Source organism: Propithecus coquereli, unplaced genomic scaffold (genome assembly GCF_000956105.1).
Source record: "Propithecus coquereli isolate 6110/MARCELLA unplaced genomic scaffold, Pcoq_1.0 Scaffold560, whole genome shotgun sequence".
In the NCBI taxonomy this organism is placed as follows: domain Eukaryota; kingdom Metazoa; phylum Chordata; class Mammalia; order Primates; family Indriidae; genus Propithecus; species Propithecus coquereli.
Genome location: NW_012151508.1, coordinates 429700 through 450197, shown reverse-complemented (window position 1 = coordinate 450197; position 20498 = coordinate 429700). Strand labels below are relative to the sequence as shown.

At 49.8% G+C, this 20498-nt stretch overlaps 1 protein-coding gene across 1 annotated transcript in view; it reads left to right on the top strand.

The window, feature by feature from the left end:
- The first annotated feature begins 446 nt into the window (after positions 1 to 446).
- CTDP1 (CTD (carboxy-terminal domain, RNA polymerase II, polypeptide A) phosphatase, subunit 1) overlaps positions 447 to 20498 on the top strand; it is a 65705-nt gene continuing 45653 nt past the window's right edge. The window contains exons 1-5 of the mRNA XM_012657810.1: positions 447 to 760; positions 9504 to 9587; positions 10644 to 10737; positions 12597 to 12725; positions 18854 to 19004. Of these exons, the coding sequence (XP_012513264.1) occupies positions 447 to 760; positions 9504 to 9587; positions 10644 to 10737; positions 12597 to 12725; positions 18854 to 19004 (772 nt within the window). The remainder of the gene's footprint in view (positions 761 to 9503; positions 9588 to 10643; positions 10738 to 12596; positions 12726 to 18853; positions 19005 to 20498) is intronic.

The window sequence follows — 20498 nt, the reverse complement described above, 5'->3', positions numbered from 1 at the left end:
GCCCCGGCAATGGAGGACAGGGTTCGCGCATGGCAAGCCGGGACCCGTAGTCTCGCGACGTCGGCAATCGCGGTGCGCGCCGGGAGGGAAAAAAAAAAAAAGAGCTCGCGCTGCATGCCGGGACTCGTATTAGGAGGTCGAGCCAAGCGTGTGACGGGGCAGGACGCCCGCAATGCCCGCGCCGCAGTGACGCGCTCCCGCGTGCGGCCCACAGGCTCGGTCCCAGAACGCTTCCGGGCCCGTGGCTGGCTCCGCGTGGGCGGCTTGTTTACTCGCGGTCCTCAGCGTGCGTACGCACGCACGCGGTGCACGTCCGACCGCCGTGACGTCGGCGCGCTCCAGGAAGCCGGCGCGGGCCGACGGCGGGTGAAGCCGGTGCCCGAGCGGAGTCGCTGCACCCTGGGTCCCGCCGCGCCCTGAGCGCCGCAAGCCACCCTGCGTTCGCGATGGAGGCGCCGGCCGCGGGCCGTGTTCCCGCCGAGGGCGCCCCGCCGGCGGCCGTGGCCGAGGTGCGCTGCCCGGGCCCGGCACCGCTGCGCTTGCTCGAGTGGAGGGTGGCGGCAGGCGCGGCCGTGCGGATCGGCTCCGTGCTGGCTGTGTGCGAGGCCGCCGCCTCCGCGCAGCACTCCGGGCCCGCCCCGTCCCGCGCCGCCTCTGGTAGCTGTGTCCGCTCCGCGCGGGCCGAGCGCAGGCTCCGGTCGGAGCGCGCCGGCGTGGTGCGGGAGCTGTGTGCGCAGCCGGGCCAGGTGGTGGCCCCCGGGTGAGTGCTCCTCGCCGGGAGATGGACGATTCCGGGACCAGGGAGGAGAGGAGGGTGGTGGGTCTTGGGTCTGAGGGAGGAGGCGTCCTGGGCCGGGCAGATGGGATCCTGGGTCCTGGGCCGGGAAGGGACGGGTCTTGAGAGAGGGGAGTGTTGTGCTGGGAGAGTCCTGGGGCGGGCTTGGGTTGGAGAGAGGCGCAGGTCCTGAGGACCCAGGGCGGGCACCTTGCCCGGAGACTGCCTCCAGGCTGCACTGTTACAGCTTTTCGGGGGTGGGCAGGGGCGCTCCAAGGGGCTGCGCTCCGTGAGAACGTTGGAAAGAGAACACAGACGCTTCTCCACAGGTGGACAGTTGCCAGCTGTGATTTTACTGAGGGGCATTTTGGATTAAAAGGAAAAATTCCTTAGTGATCTGGAGTTACTGTTTTTGGGAAAGCGATTGCATTCGTTCCTTTTCTTTTGCAGTAGACGGTCCCCCTTCCCCTTTAAGACTGCACCTTTACGAGTCAAGAAAACTCAGGGCGGCCGTGAGTGCAGGTCTAATTAGGCAAGCTCCAGACTTGTTATTGAAATATAAACTGTTGGGCGTGTGCACGTCTTTACATTTTGTAAACTTTGTGAAACGCACTTGTAAAACCTAGTGTAGTTCTGCTTCGTATCTGAAGAAGGAGCAGAACTGAGGCCTTGCAACCAATGCAGTGAGCCTTTGCTTGGCCACAGTGGGCATCTTCGAGGGCTGGGTCCAGGTGGCAGGGTAGTGCGTGGTCATTTGATGGGCTCCGTAACTGTCAGTCCTTGTGTTCCAGTCTCATGAGGGGACATGTTTCCTTTCATGAAATGCTGGAGCGTGTAAGTGTGCAATTTATGTCTGAACTTACCAGTGTTGTGTTCTGAGGTTGGTTTGACGTGAGCACAAGTGCGGGCACACGTGGCTGAGGTCGTTTTGAACGTAAGGAACAGACAGAAACTCCAGGGAAAGTGTGCCTGCCTGCAGTGGGCTGGGTGTGAGAGCTGCCCTCTGGAAAGGACGTCACCCTTTCTGGGGCTGACGCTCTTGTCCGCCCCCTTTGGCTTGTGCCAGCCAGCCTTTGTTGAGTGTCTGCTAGGTGGCTGGTTCCACAGGAGCAAGGATGAGGACAGGACCATCTTTTCAGTCCTGGCTCCACTCACCAGCTGGAGAGGTGGCCCCAGCACATCATGTGGAGAGGGAGCCTGAGTCCTGGTGTTTGGCAGGGCGCCCACTCCTGCCCACCGAACACTGGTGGGTGGGCCTGGGAGGGTTCAGGCCACACCCTCAAAAGGAGCTGTCTGCCTGGCTTCCTTAGGACAAGGCTGTGGCTCCGTGGGCACTGTGGTTGGGCCCCAGAAGAGTTACCCGACCTTTCTTGGGCCCTAATTAGCGCTTTGTCAGCCCACGGGCTGTGGAGGTGAGTCCCAGTGCTGGTGTGTTCACTGGGTGGAACACTACAGGATGGAAGAGCTCTTCTGGTTTCTCATTCTGCTCCTCTGGTTATACAGAAAGAACCACTGAAGGCCAGACAGGTATGTGGCTTGGTTATATAGCTAGTTAGTGCAGACACTCCATGTTCAGATAAGTTAATCTAGTGAACCCAACGATCCGAGCACATTGGTTAATAGTGAATCCAACCAACCGAGCACATTGGTTAATCAGCCAAGTAATTAGTTTGATGACAAGTTCCCAGCAGTTTGTAGCTTGCTTTTTTTTTTTTTTTGAGATCTGGGGGTGTTTTACAGCGATGGTTCATCATCATAGGGCTCTTTGAGAAACCGATGTGTTATAGTTTCTCCTCTGATGAAGTATCTAGGTGTCACCAAAGGTATTCCTGTAATTCAGGAGGCTCACTGATTCCTGTGCCACTAATGCACGAATAGCAGTTGAATCCCTGCTTTAGAGAAAGCCACACCAATGTGACATTGAATTTAAAATGCCTCCTCCGTTTCCATGTTTCCCTGTGGGTCTGTGTACAGGGTGTTTGTGGGCGTTCCAGGGCGTGTTGTGGTAATGTGAAGTTAATGTTTCCAGTGGTATCCTGTGTGCCCTGCACGTGGGGATGAGGAGGAGCAGTTGGCAGAAGCATTGGTTTAAAGCCCTGTTTGCGTTTCCTTTGGCAATTCTCGTCATTTGTTGGGAATCAGGTTTGTGACTTTCAACTGCCTTATCTGGTTGGATGCCACAGGTGTGTTTGCAGTTGGGATTCAGAGCTGCTCGCTGTTCTGCACTGTTGGAGGTCGGTCTCAGTGGACTGTCCTGGCTCTTGGGGGCTGCAGTCTGGAGCCCATGAGTGCTGGCCTCCCCCACGATGCCTGCTGACCTTTGTGGACACAGTTTGAAAGTCACTAGATCCAGTCACTTGTTGGCAGGTTTGTAGACAGTTTACTAGTGAGCTTCTGCGGTGTTGTGGGGGCTTTGCTGGCGTCTGGCCATTGAGAGCTGCAGGTAGAGATCGCCCTAGTTTTCATTTACAGCCCGTCAATAGTGCATTTCTCTAAAACGTGAGTTTCAGCTCAGTCGGTCTTTACTGACAATTAACAATCGACCCTGAACAACACAGTTTGAACTTCAGGGGTCCATTTCCACACAGATTTGTTTCAATAAATACAGTCTGTTCTGTACATCCATGGGGTCCACATCTGACAGTATTTGTGGGATGCAAAACCTGCGAATATAGAGGGCCAGCATTTTTCGTCTCTGGGTTCTGCAGGGCCCATTGTGGGGCTTGGGGATGGGCGAATTTCGACATCCACAGGGGTCCTGGAACCAGTCCCCTGTGGACGCTGTAGCATGGCTGCGACTGTCTCTGGAAGTCTTCCCAAGGTAGGTTGTATGTGTCTGACATACAACAGGGAGTACTGGCTGTAATTCCAGCCTAGTGCTGGAAGGTGCTCGTCTCCAGCATCCATCCTTGTCTCCATGACACTCTGGATGTTGCTTGGTGAAGAGCCGTCTCAGTCCCTCTAAGCAGCCTGGGCCACAGTACTTTCATTGAAGGGTAAGGAAACAGGGTTTTCCCGTGTTTTTCTTCTCCTCTGGTTGTCAGTGTGACCAGTTCCATCAGCAGCTCTGTGGTTCTAGTCGCTGGCTGCAGACCGGAAGGGCTGGACAGGGAGCTGCTCCACGGGCAGGTTCGACTCTTCCTGAGCAAGTCCTGCAGTCGCACTTGAGGCTGTTTTATACTTGGTTTGTCTTGACAGCCTGCGGAGGTCTGCTTGAAGTGACAAGTTCCTGAGATCTTTATATGGGAGAGCAAGTGTTTGGTTGACATTTGCTTCAGATGTTTGTGGACTGACTATTGTGTGCAGGTCCTTAGAAAGCCCCGTTTAGAGTGTCTAAATGACATGGCACTTGTACAGACAAGTGCGATGTGAAATCGCAGCTATTTTTGAGCAGAATCTGGCCCTACCCTCAGCTCATCTGGGTGAATGGGGGAGGGGTCTGCTCATGGTCCTGTCCTGAGAAGAAGCTCCCCGTGCCGATGGGCCCCGACCAAGGCTCTTGTCAGGGAGCAGCATCCCGCCCTCCTGGCCAGTCAGAAATGCAGGTGTCCAAAATGGAATTCTCATAGGGCCGCCTGAGGAATAGGCAGGTAACACAACCAGCCGGGAGAGAAAGCTGTGAATTCTGGGCTCGGGTGAAGCCGTGGGCTTGTGGACCACGTGGTCTTGGTACCTCCAGGCTTTATCGAACTTCTGTTTTCCACGATGCCTGACTTGTGGGACCTTTGGAAAGTCTTGGGAAGCGCAGCCCTCGGATCTTCCTGGGGGTGTCGTCCAGGACATTGTCGGTGGTGCGTGGAATCCAGGGAGGACTAGCAGTGTCTGTCAGAGGCTGGATGGTTCTGTCTGCCTGCGGACATTGCCTTGCTTCTGGTCCAGAACGACTTTGTGTCTGAGGCTTCCCCCACCCACTCTTACCCCTCATCCTGATTTTTTCACAGGGCTTGTAAAAGTGCTTATTTTTAAGGAATGAAGCAAAGTATGTTTGAAGAAATATTGTTAAACTTATTAAACTGGAGCTTTTGAAGACCAGACACAGGCAGCGGCCTGTGTGGTGATGTGAGGGTCTGGACTCTGGGCTCCCTCGGGCTGAGGCACAGGTTGCTTGTCAGTAGCTTGTGTTTTCCTAGACCGTGTGTATATGAGAGGCTGAGGTGTGGGTGGTGCTTAGGTACCTGCGGCCAACACGCTCTCGTGGGGGTTTGGGACAGAGAGTAAGCTCTGATCCTGTTCTTGTGGAGTTTAGAACTTAACTCTAAAAAATGCTTTATATCGTGGAGCGTTCACAAAGTGAAGAAGACTCCCACGTGGGTCTGTGTGAGTGAGCCTCCTCTAGTGTGGGGAAGCAGAGCACCACGGGGAGAGGTGGTGGGACCCGTGGCCCCTCCATGTAGAAACAGCAGGTACGAGTGATCGCATGGAAAGCACTAACAAAAGCCATGTACGTGTGGCCGTGGTTGTCACTGTTGCCGGCAGCCACATTCATCCTGACCACATCATTGTTTTTTCTTAGAAGAAGAACAGTTCTGGGAACTTAAAAGTGCCACATTTGAGTGTGGTGGAAATAATCACTAGAGTGTCACTTTGATCTGTGATAGGATTGCTTCATCCTGGCAGGTAGAGAAGTAGAAACCATTCTCATGCCCAGGAAAGAAACGGAGGTTCCAAAAGGTGTGACCTGCCCAGCGTCTCTCGGTGTACGTGGCTTTGGGAGCTGTGCGATGCCGGCGTCTCAGGGTCTGTAGGTGGCCTCGAGGGACGTCCAGCCCCCGCCTCTCCTGTGCTGCTGTGTCTGTAGGCTGGATTTCATCCAGAGACCTTCCCAGAGTGGGGGAAGTAGATAGAATGATAGTGTGTATCTATTTTTGTAATATTTATGTGGAGTAAAATTATTTTAATTGAACATGTTTTGAAAATCATCATCTGACAGAAACTAAATCTTTGGATTAGTTTATCAGATGATTTCCTTTTTTCCTACAGATTTGTTTTCCTTTTGGTCTGTTGTCATTCACAGGGAGGCATTGAAGTCTCCAAAGAAAGGAGAAAAACAGAATAATCAGGGACTGTGTGGTGACCTGCAGGAACGGAGGTGGAGGCTGCCTGAACGTGTTCACTGACATGTGACAAGCCCGTCCACAAGAAGAGCGTCTGTGTTAGCCAGTGTTTGGTGTGAGATGCTACTAAAAAGCAGGAAAAAAAAATTACTGAATAAAATGAAAATCATTCCAACGACAGCAGTATTACTATCTTTATTGTTTTGTATAACAGATTTTAGAATAAAAAATCTTAGGGAAATTGTAGTAAAGTTAGACTGGAGAACAACCTAGATTAGTAGCTCATTTTGTTCCGCAGTTAGGCAGTGAGAAGGTTTTACAGCTCTCAACACAGCTCAGTTATGCACTAACATGATCACCTGCAGAACTCGTCTCGGAAATAGGGAAACAACCTTTTCATCCTGATATCAAGAATCTTGATGAATTAGTAGATTCTTTTAGTTAAATAGTTTTATCCTTCGCTGTTGATATCTGCACTATTCAAAAGATTGTTAAAAAGACAGTTAAGTCTAAAACTTGGAAAGTCATCACTTTGTTTAATTCAACCCATTACATTTGTACTTCAGATGGGGTTTTGCTTTGTTTTTTCCAGTTTTTACTTAACAAAACCATTGGGCTTTTTTGTTTCCTTAGCTCTGTGTGCACATGTGACTTACCTTTGCTGCAGATTTCCAGGTATCTGATCTAATCTTTTAAATAAAAGCTTTTGAACCAAACGGGCTTTGAAGCCCATCTGTCTAAAAGTGCTGTGTAGGTTTTAAGAAACCGTGTGTGCATTATCAGATATATCTCCATTTTTGCGTTTTCTGTAAAGTTAGTTTTAAAGGGGATCATATGAAATCATCAACCATCTGGGTACAGAGGAGTGCGCAAATCTCGGTTTTATGTACATTTTAAACAATGCACAAATACTGGTAACAAAGCTAAAAACAACAAACGATGCAAATTCTTTGTCTCAGAGAAGTGTTTTTTATATTTGGAAGAGAATCTAGAGAGAGTGGAAATGATCAAAGTATTCACGTGATAGTTTAAAGGACAAATACACTTTTTAAAGCTTATGAAGAGACGTCTTAATGGACTTTTAAGTAGTGCATATTTAGCATTATGTATGTACAGAATTCCTTATAATTTCAAGATAGAATTGAGCTGAAATTTAACTTAATATTTGTATTCTGAAGTAGCTTTTAAAGACTTGCAGTAGTTTTCATATGGTTTCATACTAAATCATGAATAATTGCTGTGTTGCCCAGGCTGGTCTTGAACACCTGGCCTCAAGTGATCCTCCTGCCTCAGCCTCCAGAAGTGCTGGGATTGCAGGCGTGAGCCACCGTGCCCAACCTTCTCTTAGCGCTTTGATTTCTTACATCAGTGTTTTAGATATTCAGCATGTGTGTATGTTTGATAGTTTTATAACTAAGTATTTCATTATCTTTGGAATGGTAAGTGGTATTGTTTTCAAATTTTGGTTTCCACATGTTCATTGTTAGTACGTAGAAATGCTGTTAGTTTTGTGTGTTGATTTTGTTTTATGATCTTGTTGAACTTCTTGTTAGAGTTTTGTTTTTGTAGGTTCCTTGGGATTTCATGTCTTGCTTTTCCGTCTGTCTCCCTCACTGCACTGGCCGGGACTGCGGTTGAGTGAGTGTGTGGGGAGCAGACATCTGGGGGAGGCGCTGGTTCCACAGTTGATCCTGCCTGTGATGCCAGCTGTGGGTTTCTCACAGATGCCCTTTATTAAGTAGAGGCAGTTCCCCCAATTTGCTGAGAGTTTACTGTGAGCCCTAGAGACAGAGCCCTGTAGTTCTCTTTCTCAGTTGCGCCATCTTTGGTTTTTGTGTCCAGCTGCCACTGACCTTGAGCAGTGAGCTGGGAGGTGAGCACCTGACTTTAGGAATCACCTTAAGGTTTCTCTGACACCAGCACCGCCCACGGCTCTTAGAGCTTGCCGTGCCCTGGACTCATTAAATAGTATCTGCTTTTTTAGAATTCTGACATTAAATGCTCTTAGTTATTTTCTGTGTTTTGTCTTTAGAGTGTTTTTGTAGTTCCCCTTTTGCTCACAGAATGTAATTCTGACCCTTATCTGGAGTCTCTGACTTTTGTGTTAAGTCTGGTCATGCGGGTATATTAGTTATAGAACTCTGCTCATTCGTGGTAAAGTAATTCGATAAGATTAAAGAAATTGTACTTGTTGCTTTAAAAAGTTTAACAAATTTTTTCAAACTGTATCATTATTATGTTGTCTGGTTTTAAAAAAAACAAAACTTGATACAGGTGGAGTAGCCCATATTCGAAATGCTTGGGACCAGGGTGTTTCGGACGGAGCGCTTTCTATGAGCTGAATTTTGAGTGAGCTTTTTTCTTCCCCTGGTTCCCACCGACTGAGCTCGTGAGGGCCCTGTTAGGGGGTGTCAGGAAGCCAGTCTCCTCTGTGCACCCCCCGGCATCTCGCTGTGGTTCCTCCCCATCCCCTCACATGCCCATCCTGTTTGCTCACAGGAAGAGCCCCTCCACTCACCGCCAGGAACGGGGTGCCTGCTGCAGACATGGCCCCCACATGCCCTCCTGCGGCGACAGGAGCACGCCCCCAGCCCAACGCACCCCCAGTTCAGGGAGACCAGACTGGGGAGCTGTGCTGTCTACACTCGGCCTCGGCCTTCCAGTGGGGTGGGCATGGAATGGGCCCGCCACCTGGCCTCCCCAGCCCTTATCCCCTCTCCTTGGCTTTTGGCGTCTGCTCCACCCGGGAGGAGCCATGTCCTGGGGGCGGCCGAGTGGTCCCTGCGTGCGTGGGGTGGAGGTCGGGGTGTGTTCAGAGCCGAGGACCCGGGAAGGAAGTGGATGCTACCATGTGTGCTGAGGGCAGGGGACTGCAGCGGGGCTGGTTCCTGCAGGCCCTGGCTTTGGAGACCACGTCAGACTCCGCCGCGGGCAGGTACCATGGACAGGTCCCACTGATAGACAGTGGCTGGGCCAGTTTCCCCAGGGCACCGTGCTGCAGGGTCTCTGCTGGGCCGGCACAGCCTCGGCCTGGGGGCACCGGCTGCTCCGGCCTGCAGGAGCCAGGGCGCGCTGGATCCCGGGCCTTGGTTCCGGCCCTTCCCAGGGTTGTTGCAGCTGACCAGCGTTCAGACCTGTGAAGAAAATAGTTTCTGTTCACATAAAAGATAGGAATATTGTAATAGTTCTGTCAGAAAAATACAGATGAATCAACCATTCTCTATACTTGGAACATATGTGGGATGTAATTCATTATTTTTTGGTATTACACGAACTTTTTCGTTACTGCATTTAATTAACACAGATTTGGTTTTTATACATTCTCTATCACAAATGTAGAAAGATCATATCAATATTTATTGTATTTTGAGGCAATTTTTATGTCATCCCGAAGTCTTCTCCCCTGAGTGCACGTGCTTAGTGTTCGCAGCTGCTCGGCCACGCGTACGGCAGCGGGGGGCTGGTTTGTTCCTTCTACACGAGGAAGACCCGTACGTGAAAATGCCTTCGTTTTATGAACGAAGAAGTGCACCCTGGAGGGGTAACGTGACCGGCCTGAAGTTAAGCAAGGGTCACTGTAGAAATGGTACAGATTTTTTATTATTCAGGTGCTCCTTCTAGCACCGCGTGATACACCAAGAGATTTTAAAATACGTTTCCTTTGTGTTTTGTAGAACGGTTCTGGTGCGGTTAGAAGGATGCAGTCACCCAGTTGTCATGAAAGGCCTGTGTGCGGAGTGTGGCCAGGACCTGACCCAGTAAGTACCTGCAGAGGGATTCAGGGTGGGTGTTCTCGTTGCGGGTGGTAGACACCGCCTCCCTCCCTCCCTGCCAGCTCATGCTGCGCTCAGTGCGCTCAGTTCCGCGACTCCTCAGGTTCTCGGGCCACCCGGTCACGCGAGCGCTCTCCCGAGTATGCTGCAGACGTGCGGGAGTTGAGGTTGTCTTCTCGCCTAGGCGGGGACACGCGGGTCCCGTGCTGCCTGGAGACTGCTCTTCCCAAACCCCCCATTCTCGCAGCTCGGAACTCCCATCCTCTCACAATCCGATCCTCTCACCTCAGAGCCCCCGTCCTAGAACCTCAGAGCCCACCTCTTCTCCGCTTAGAGCTCCCCTCCACTCACCTCACAGCCCCCATGATCTCACCTCAGAGCCCGAATCTTTTCCATCAGAGTCCCGGTCCTCTCCCCTCAGATCCCCCATCCTCTCCCCTCAGATCCCCCATCCTCTCCCCTCAGATCCCCCATCCTCTCCCCTGAAATCCCCCATCCTCTGCCCTCAGATCCCTGAAATCCCCCATCCTCTCCCCTCAAATCTCCCATCCTCTACCCTGAGATCCCCCATCCTTACCCCTGAGATCTTCCTTCCTTTCCCCTCATACTCACCCCCCCTTGTTTCATGGTCCTTCCTCTCCACACTGGGGCTGGTTGACTGCAGTCCCAAGTCGTGTTTCTCATTTCTCCGCTTTGCAACGTGAGTTGTTGCTCGATCTTTTTTTCCCTGTTTTCATGTTTAAGGGCTTTTCTCTGCCTCCGTGTTACTTTTGCAGTTTGTTTCACAGCAACTGTGAGTGTGCCCGTTACTCAATGTAGCGCTGCAGCTCTCAGTGTGACTGGGATATCAGTTTTTCATCCGTGTTCCTGTCTTCAGACAGCAGAGAAATTCTCATAGTTGCCCATAGAATAGAGTGTATTAGTGTATGTCAGTGTACGTGAATGAAAACAGAAGTCAGAGTCCTATCACATACAGTTAAACGTGATTTTTGTGGACAGTTAGTGGCGTGACAGCGAGTAACCCCGTCCCTGCGTCCCCAGGTTGCAGAGTGAGAATGGGAAGCAGCACGTGCCCGTGTCCACAGCGACCGTGTCGATGGTGCACAGCGTGCCGGAGTTGATGGTGAGCTCCGAGGTGAGTCTCCGTGTCTGAGCACACTCTGTGTGTAGAGGGACTTTGGGGAAGACCCAGTCTGTGGCCGTTGTCAGGCGGATGCTGTGTGGAGTGTCACCTCCCTAAGACGTGGGGCTGCCCTTGTTCCCATTTTCTCATCTTTCTTCACAAATGAGTCTGCCTTTCCCGGTGACTCTCGAGGCACCGTCGGCTCCACTCTTGTGTTTCGGGGTCTCTCCATCGCGGCCATTGCCGATGTGAGCGCCTGGGCCAGTCCGGGTCCCTTTGAGCCAGGGAGGGACGTGAGAGACAGCTGCACGCAGGGCTCAGGGGTGGTGGAGCCCCCAAGGGCGTCGTGGGCCGGGCAAGCGTCCTGGGGAGGGAAGCGCTTTCTGGTGGGGACCAGCAGGGCCTGAGGGAGATGGCGCTGTGTTGGCTTCCAGGCTCTGCTGTGCTGGTGCCCAGAGGAGCTGCGCTCAGGCTGTGGCGAGGAGGGCATAGGGAGCGACCCGGGTGGCGTTAGCGGTGCTGCTGGCGGGAGAGCAGGAGAGCCGGGGATGGTTGGGTGGCAAGTGGTGGATGTAGTGGGGTGGGGGGAACAGGGTTGCGCCCGTGCGCTGCGGGCACCAGTGCTCAGGGTTAAAAATGAGGCTTGGGTCATCTTTGAAGGTCGACTTCTTGTCTGTGTGTTTCGAGAGTCGTGTAGGGCTCTGCTGGTCTGGGGCTTCCCTGGCACCTCATGTAGTCCTAGGTCGGGGTCCCCAGGAAGGAGCAAGAGGCAGACACCCTCCCACCACTGGGCTTCACCACCTGTGGTGGGGACAGTAGGTGCATTCCACAGTTACCTAGAAAAACCAGTTTTTCACCATAATCATTAGGCTCAGGGCCATATATATTTGTAAATCGGTAAAACATTTTTCAGTGTTGTGATTTTATTAGATTTGTGCTTTTAAATGATGTATACCAACTTTTGTCTTTTTTTATGGGAAAGAGAAAATGTCAGATACGTAAATCTAGGTTTTCTGAATTAGTGAACTTTAAACAAGTAGAAATGTGTGTGGACAACAGAACTGGGCACCCTTAGGATGGAGGAGATGGAGGTGTCCCCACTGCTCCCACCGCGACAGAACCAGGGCCAGCCCTTCTGCACTTTTCTCCCAGGGACAGCACAGCACAGGTTCCTGTCTAACCTAGGCAGGACCAGGATGTTGTCGGTCAGTAACGAATGCCAGTTACGTGAGAAATCATAAATGATGCACAACTTGCCCCCTTTTACGTCACGCAGCTCTGGCGTGATGCAGGAGAGTCCGACGTGGGCACCGTGTAGGTGGCACCTGCAGTGCACCGTCTCCAGGGCCCCCCTGGGGCTCTTCACGGTGGAGCAGCAGTGCTGGCCCTGGAGAATCCAACCCGGGTGTCATCAGCCGCTGCCACCACAGCCCAGCGCGGGACAGGTGTCCCTCCCCCAGCTGAACTTCCTTATTTCCTTTGTTCTGCAGCTCACTCTGATGGAGTTGCCCCTGGCATCCAGCTAAATTTTTATAGCAACAACCAGTCTCTCTTCCCTCTCCCTTTTTGTTGGTTTACGTATTTAACTAAATTATGGAATTGTAGTCACGAGGCAGACTGCCGTGAACAGGTTTGGCCCACGTGGGGCTGGCCTTGGTTACATGCAGCGTAGGTCAGCCGGGTGTGGCCCAAGGGCACAGTGTGTGGCAGATGCCTGGCATGTTGCCACCCAGTGTCCTGTGTGCTCTGGGGTGAATGCTGGAGGTCAGTTAAGGACTTATCTTTGTCTTTTGGTATTTCTTAACAAAATTGTATTTTATTTTGGATCCAAATACACTTCGCCATTTTTCAATTTTTCTTTTAAACTTTAGCAAGCTGAAAAACTAGGAAGGGAAGACCAGCAACGACTGCATCGAAACAGAAAACTAGTGCTCATGGTTGATTTGGACCAGACCTTAATTCACACGACAGAACAGCACTGTCAGCAGATGTCAAATAAAGTAAGTACCGTGAGCACCATCACAGCATGGCTCTCCCAGAAACCAGGGATCCCATCGTTTCAATTCAAAAGTACGTTATCTTGTTTTTATTTCATATAGGTCAGCCTGAATTTGGGAAGTAGACTAGTCATAGATGTGAGCTGTTTCCCTGTTCCTGGGCCGTTGCAGAACATGTGCAGTCTCCCCCCGTGTCTGGTGTGTGTAGGAGGCGCTGCACTCGCGTCCCTGTGAGTGTGGGAGCCCCTGTGTGCAGAGCCACACTCGCCGCCCTGTGAGGACCCAAAGTGGACGGCACGCAGAGTCTGTGGAGGGGTGGCTTGCTGTGGAAGGTGTGCTGATTTCAGGTGCTTTTGTGTCCTGGGATCTTCAGGACAGGTGGCTGCCTGGGTCTGTCCTCACAAGAACCAGGCTGGAGACGAAGGCTGCAGTCACTGAGCTTGAATTCTAGTCAGGGAGACCTGCCGGTCAGGGCGGAATCCACCTAGACGTACACAGAGCTGGCCCGCAGTTCATCTTATCCCCAGGAGGGAGCAGAGAAGTTGAATTTCTAGACCAGAATACTTTTAATGCCTGTTACAGATGGCTCATCCAAAGCTGTGTCAGCATGTGCTGTCATTAGCAAGGAAGATGTCACCAACATTGAGTTAGCTTTTTTTTTTTTTTTTTTTGAGACAGGATCTTGCTCTCTTTTCCAGGCTGGAGTGCATTGGTGCGATCACAGCTCACTGCAGCCTCAAACTCCTGGGCTCAAGCAATCCTCCTGCCTTGGCCTCCCAAAGTGCTAGGATTATAGGTGTGAGCCACCGCTCCTGGCGGAGTTAGCATTTTTTAAAAGTGTTTGCTATTAAACAGATAATGTGTATGTAGACTCTTAGTTTAGACCTTGGGTTTTGAGAGGCTTGTCAGTTCCTAATAACTGCTGGGCACATGTAGAGGTGCTGGCACGGCCTTGCAGCTGTTCTCTGGCAGGAGGCCAGGCAGATGCTGGAGGGTCCAGCACTGAGCCCAGAGGGGGTGTGGTCCTGAGCCGTGGGAGGTTTGGGGAAAACAAGTTCATGGCAACTACATATGGTAGGTTCTGCTACAGACGTCATCAGAGGAAGTTCAGTCATTTAAACTTGGCTGAGTGAATCAGTCAGGTGGTACAAGCACGCAGGTGCGGGTCTGCGCAGGTCCCTCAGGTGATCTTGCACTCACATTGCGTTTACATCGTTCTGAGTGTGGAGGTAATTTAATAATTGTGATGTGCTTGAGTTTCTTTTATCTCTAGAATTCAGTGCTGTTACATCATAGTTTATATTTTTAGTAGTACTGGTCATTTTTGTAAATGTGGGACCTGTGTGGGACCACGTCGTAGTCTTTTGCGCAGTATGAGCCGTGTGTGTGTTGCCCTGGCTATATCTAGTGTTTACTGTGCCTTTGAAGTTGGGCATTTGAAGTTAGTTCTAAGAGTTTTATTACTCTTTATTGCGCTTTGTAGATACTGGTTTTATTTGTTTGTTTGTTTTACAAATCAAAGGTTTGTGGCAACTTTGCATTAAGGAAGTCTCTCGGTGCCATTTTTCTAGCATCATATGCTGACTTCCGGTCTCTGTGCCACATTTTGATAATTCTCTCAGTATTTCACACTTCTTCATTACTGTCAGACCTGTTGTGGTGATCTGTGGTCAGTGATCTTTGACGTTACTATTATAATTTCTTGGGGGGTACCACAAACCACACTCGTAGGACTTTATAAATGGAGTGTGTGCTTGACCGCTCCGCTGGCTAGCAGTTTCCCGTCTCTCTCCCTCTCCTCAGGCTCCTGTTCCCTGAGACACAGCAGCATTGAAATTAGGCCAATAAATAACTCTACAATGGACTTGAAGTCTGTGTTCCCCCAGGCCACAGAACTCCACCCCCACCCCGGGTCCATGGAAAAATTATTAATATCTTCCACAAAACCTGGGGGGTGCACAGCAGGAGGTGAGTGGTGAGCAAGCGAAGCTTTATCTGTATTTGTGCCACTCCCCATAGTTCACATCACCACCTGAGCCCTGCCTGCCTATTCCCCCTCACCCCCACAGTCCATGGAAAAATTTTTTTTTTTATTTTAATATGAGGGGTGGGGGATTGTGAGTATGGGTGCTCAGTTGCCTTGTTTGTTTTCGTTGAGACAGAGTCTCACTCTGCTACCCTGGGTAGAGTGCAGTGGGGTCATTGTAGCTCACTGCAACCTCCAACTCCTGGGCTCAAGCGATCCTTCTGCCTCAGCCTCCTGGGCACAGGCGCACACCATGACGCCCGGCTGGGGTTTTTTTTCTTTCTTTTTGGTAGAGACGGGGTTTCACTCTTGCTCAGGTTAGTCTTGAACTCCTGAGCTCAAGCAATCCTCCAGCCTCAGCCTCCCAGAGTGCTGGGATTATAGGCATGAGCCACCTCGCCTGGCCAATCCGTGGAAAAATTGTCTTCCATGAAACCAGTTCCTGGTGCCGAAAAGGTTGGGGACCGCTGCTTAAGTGTTCAAGTAAAAGGAAGAGTCACATGCCTCTCACTTTAAATCAAAAGTTAGAAATGATTACGCTTAGGAAGGAATGTTGAAAGCTGAGATAGACCACAAGCTAGGCCTTTTGCACCAAATAGTAGCCAAGTTGTAAATGCAAAGGAAAAGTTCTTGAAGGAAATCAAAAGTGCTATTCCAGTAAACACACAAATATGAATAATAAGAAAGTGAAACAGCCTGTTGCTGATACGGAGAAAGTTTGAGTGGTCTGGACAGAAGATCAAACCAGCCACAACATTCCCTTAAGCCAAAGCCTAATCCAGAGCAAGGCTCTGACTCTCCTTACTTCTACGAAGGCCGAGAGAGGTGAGGAAGCTACAGGAGAAAGTTGGAAGCCAGCAGAGGTTGGCTCATGAAGTTTAAGAAAAGAAGCCGTCTCTATCATATAGAAGTGCAAGGTGCAGCAGCAAGTGCCGATGTAGCAGCTACGGCAAGTTACCCAGAAGGTCCAGCTGAGATCACTGAGGAAGGTGGCTGCACTGAACAACAGACTCGTAATGTAGACGCAACAGCCTCGTCTTGGAAGAAGATGCATCTAGGACTGTCACAGCTGGAGAGGAGAAGTCAGTGCCTGGCTTCAGAGCTTCCAAGGCCAGGCTGACTCTCTCGTTAGGGGCTAATGCAGCCGTGACTTCAAGTGGCAGCCAATGCTCATCCACCATTCTGAAAGTCCTGGGGCCCTTAAGAATGCTAAATCTACTCTGCCTGTGCTCTAGAAATGGAACAGCAAAGCCTGGATGACGGCTCCTGTGTTTACAGCATGGTTTGCTGAATATTTTAAGCCCACTGTTGAGACATGCTCAGGAAAAAAGATTCCTTTGGAATATTCCTGCTCCTTGACCATGCATCTGGTCACCCCAGAGCTGTGGTGGAGACGTACAGGGAGATTAATGCTGTTCTCATGCTTGATAATGCCCACTCTACAGCCCACAGATCAAGAGTAATTTCAACTTCCAAGTTTTACTATTTCAGAAAGATATTTTGTAAGGCTAGAGCTGCCATCGACAGTGATTCCTCTGTTGGATCTGGGCAAAGTAAATTGAAAACCTTCTGGAAAGGACTCCCCCATTCTAGGTGCCATTAAGAAAATTTGTGATTTATTGGAGGGGATCAAAAAATAAACATGAACAGGAGTTTGGAGGAAGTCGATTCCAACCCTCATCGATGGCTTATAGAGGTTCAAGCCTTCAGTGGAGGAGTCACTGCAGATGTGGTGGAAACAGCAAGAGAACTAGAGTTAGGAGTGGAGCCTGAAGGTGTGACTGAATTGCTGCAATCTCAGGATAAACTTGAATGGATGAGGAGTTGCTTCCTATGGATGAGCAGAGAAAGTGGTTTCTTGAGATGGAACCTACTCCTGGTGAAGATTCTGTGAACACTGTTGAAATGACAACAAAGGATTTAGAATGTTCCACAAACTTAGTTGGTAAAGCAGCAGCGGAGTTTGAGGACTGACTCCAATTTTGAAAGAAATTCTACTGTGGGTAAAATGCTCTCAAACAGCATCACATGCTACAAAGAAATCTTTCATGCAAGGAAGAGTCTTTATCAATGCAGTAAACTTCACCGTCGTCTTATTTTAAGAAACTGCTGCAACCGCCCCCACCTCAGCAACCACCACCCTGGTCAGTCAGCACCAGCAACATTGAGGCACAACCCTCCACCAGCAAAAAGATTAGTATTTGCTCAAGGCTCAGGTGATTGTTAGTATTTTTTAACAGTAATGTATTTTTAAATTAAGGTATGCACATTGTTTACTTAGCCATAATGCTGTTGCACACTTAATAGACTACAGTATAAACATACCTTTTAAATGCAGGGGGAAGCCAAAAAATTCTTGTGACTCGTTTTATTACAATATTCGCTTTATTCTGGTAGTCTAGAGTCGAGCAATCTCTCTCAGTGCTTCTGAGGTATGCCCATACAGGACAATCTGAACTAGTGGTTGTTTCTCACGTGCGTGATCTAGGAGGTGCCAGTGTCCTGATGTCTGTCTGGTGTGATCTGAGCACTAACAGTCCTGTCTGCATTAGCAGCACTCATTGTACCCTCAACTTTGCATCCAGAGGGGACCCTGTGGCCCAAACCCACGTCCTGCTGCTGGACCCGTGGAAAGCATAAACGCAGGGCTCAGGGTGCCAGCCACCCCTCCGGAAGCAGGACACCTGTTGACTTTTTACTGCTGAGTAAGGTGAAAGTTGTTACTAACAGTTCTCACTCTTAAATCTTTTAACAGAGCAGCTTCATCATGAGAGGTGTGACTACTTTGGAGCTAATAAAAATTGAAACGGGCCCAAGTCATCTTTTTTTTTTTTTGAGACAGAGTCTCACTCTTTTTGCTCAGGCTAGAGTGCCGTGGTGTCAGCCTAGCTCACAGCAACCTCAGACTCCTGGGCTCAAGTGATCCTGCTGCCTCAGCCTCCCAGGTAGCTGGGACTACAGGCACGCGCCACCATGCCCGGCTAATTTTTTCTATATATTTTTAGTTGTCTGATTAATTTCTTTGTATTTTTAGTAGAGACGGGGTCTCGCTCTTGCTCATGCTGGTCTCGAACTCCTGAGCTCAAACAATCCGCCCGCCTCGGCCTCCCAGAGTGCTAGGATTACAGGCGTGAACCACCGCGCCCAGCCACCAAGTCATCTTTTTTTAAAAGTCATTAAAAGTAAATATTTTTTACTGAGAAAATAATAGGATTAAAAGGATCAAAGTTTAGCTTCCTAAGAAAACAAACTTATCTGCACCCTAATCATATGTAATAAGTTGGTGTTACTAATTTCATCAGTCTACTAAAGATAATTTGGAATACTATTTCAGCTTTTGTGTTGTATTTTTAAATTAATAACTCTGTTTCTTAAAACTATCCATGAGTTAGACTAAGATATCTGGGACTGTTTGGTTTACTTTCTTCAGTAACTCGGGAAAGCACTGTCAGCACTTTATGTGGAGATCCGTTCTAAGCAGTCTGCCCTGGCTCTGCTGTTCGACAGGTGTCGCATTTGAAGAAACACGTGAATGTCATCACTGTGAGATTCTCTTTTTATTTCCTGTCAGAATAACAGTGTGGACAGAAGAACCAGGGACGAAAGTGTGGGCTCCACCCAAGTGCTCACAGCCCTTTCAGGGAAGCTTCTGTGACTGGGCAGTAATCGTGGTTATGGGTGGTTATCGGGTTAGCTATAGTTATCATAGGTAGTTAACATTGTCGTAGGAAGTTATCAGTAGTTAGAATTATCAGAGGTAGTTATTGTAATCATTACGAGTAGTTATCACAAAGGAAGTTATCGTAGGTGTGTGTTGTAGTTATTATGGGTCAGTCTAGCTATCATAGGTAGTCACTGTAGGTAGTTATCGTAGTTATCCGGTTAGCCAACAGTGTCACTGGTCATCAGGTTGTTCCCCCAGTAGGGAAGCTGTGTCACTCGCTCCTGGTGCGTGTACGGAGAGTGTCACTGTGGATGGCGTCCGTGCTGGTGGGGCGGGCACACGCGTGTCTTGCGGACTCCCGCGCAGGGCACGTGGTTGCAGGTGTGCCTGGGTGCTCGTCTCCGCGGGCCGCCCTTTCTGACCGTCGTACCGTTCTTCCAGGGCATCTTCCACTTCCAGCTGGGCCGGGGCGAGCCGATGCTGCACACCCGCCTGCGCCCCCACTGCAGGGACTTCCTGGAGAAGGTTGCCAAGCTGTACGAGCTGCACGTCTTCACTTTCGGCAGCCGCCTGTACGCGCACACGATTGCAGGTCAGCTACCACAGCTGGGTTGAGTGGTGTTCGGGTCGTAAACATTGTAGTACATGCACAGTGGGTTTTATTTCTCTCCTGTTCTCAATAATGTTTTCTTAAAAACGGAGAAAGAAACGTAAGGAAGCTCTCCCTGAAACTCGACATCAGTCTAGAGCTGGCAGCCGTGCAACGGTAGTTGGGTGAGGTGGTTCTGCCCCCCAGGGCCTGGTGGGTGGGGCCCCTGCCAGTCTAGGAGTTTGTCAGGAGCACAGACACATGGAAAGATAGAAAGTTCTTTTTTATTAAGTGAATAATTCCAGAAATTAACATACTTTAAAAAATATTTTGTTAATTATTTCCAAGGGCTTGGGAGCCATGCTGATTGTGTGTGTTTGCACTCACGGCCTCCCTGCAGGCAGAGACATGAGCAGCCTGAGGGTTGAGCATGTCACACTTGGTCCTGCTGCCACGCGAGGATTGGGCCTGTGCGGCTCCCCCTCCACGCATTCCCAGGGCCCCTGGGCTGAGCTCAGGGATGGGCCCAGCTGGGTGGTCACCACCTGTTCTGCCCGTGGACATCAACCCGTATGATTAGGTTAGAAATGTTAAGAGCTTGGGATGCTTTTTATCTTATTGTAAAGACTCTAATAATTCTATTAATAAATTTTGGATGTAGCTACTGGGTGGCTTCAGTGTTCACATAGAACTTAGTTGTTCTTTATACAGTAAAAAATATATAATTTACTTCTTCTAAAAGAACAAGTATTCTTTTTAATGAATTGCCAACAAGTCAGTGATCCCAGGAAATTGAAACCTCCCATTAATGCTGCATTATGAAACACCAAGAGATGGCAACGCCTCGGTCAGCAAGCAGAGTCGTCCTCCAGGAGGGGCTCGCAGACCCCAGAGTGTGTCTCACAGCCCCAGGGGTGTGCGTGGCGATTCTCAGGGGACACACAGATAAACTTTTGTATTTTAATTACAATGTGTGTATTTCAACCTGCATTAGAAAACAGGAAACGTGTGTACCAAATTTGTGACTTCACAGGTGGTGTTGTAGAGGATGAGCCCAGGGTGGTGGGCTCAGGGTGGGGTTGGTGAGAGCCAATGTGAGTTAACCGGTGGTTAGGACACGTGTCAGATAACACAGGTGGACTTGGGGAACACAAATAATCAAATGAGAATTAACCTAAAAATGTAAGTCTTCACAAAACACGGATTGTATTGTCAGAGTTTGGGTTTAAAAATGCTTGTGAGCTGTCTAGCGCACCACCTTTGTTTACTGATAACTGAAACGCAGTGGAGGGCACTGTGTGGAGTGACAAAACCGAAGTCAGGGCTCCCGGCTCTGGATTGCCACGTGCTCGTGTTAGGGATCTGGTGCCTTTTGTTCCCGGCGCAGTGCGCATTGCAGCGGGTGGGGATTGTGTGTGCACACGCTGACTTGCTCTAGTCTCGATAGGCAACTCACCAGCATATTACACAGTTTTTCAAATTAACAGAATTATAAAC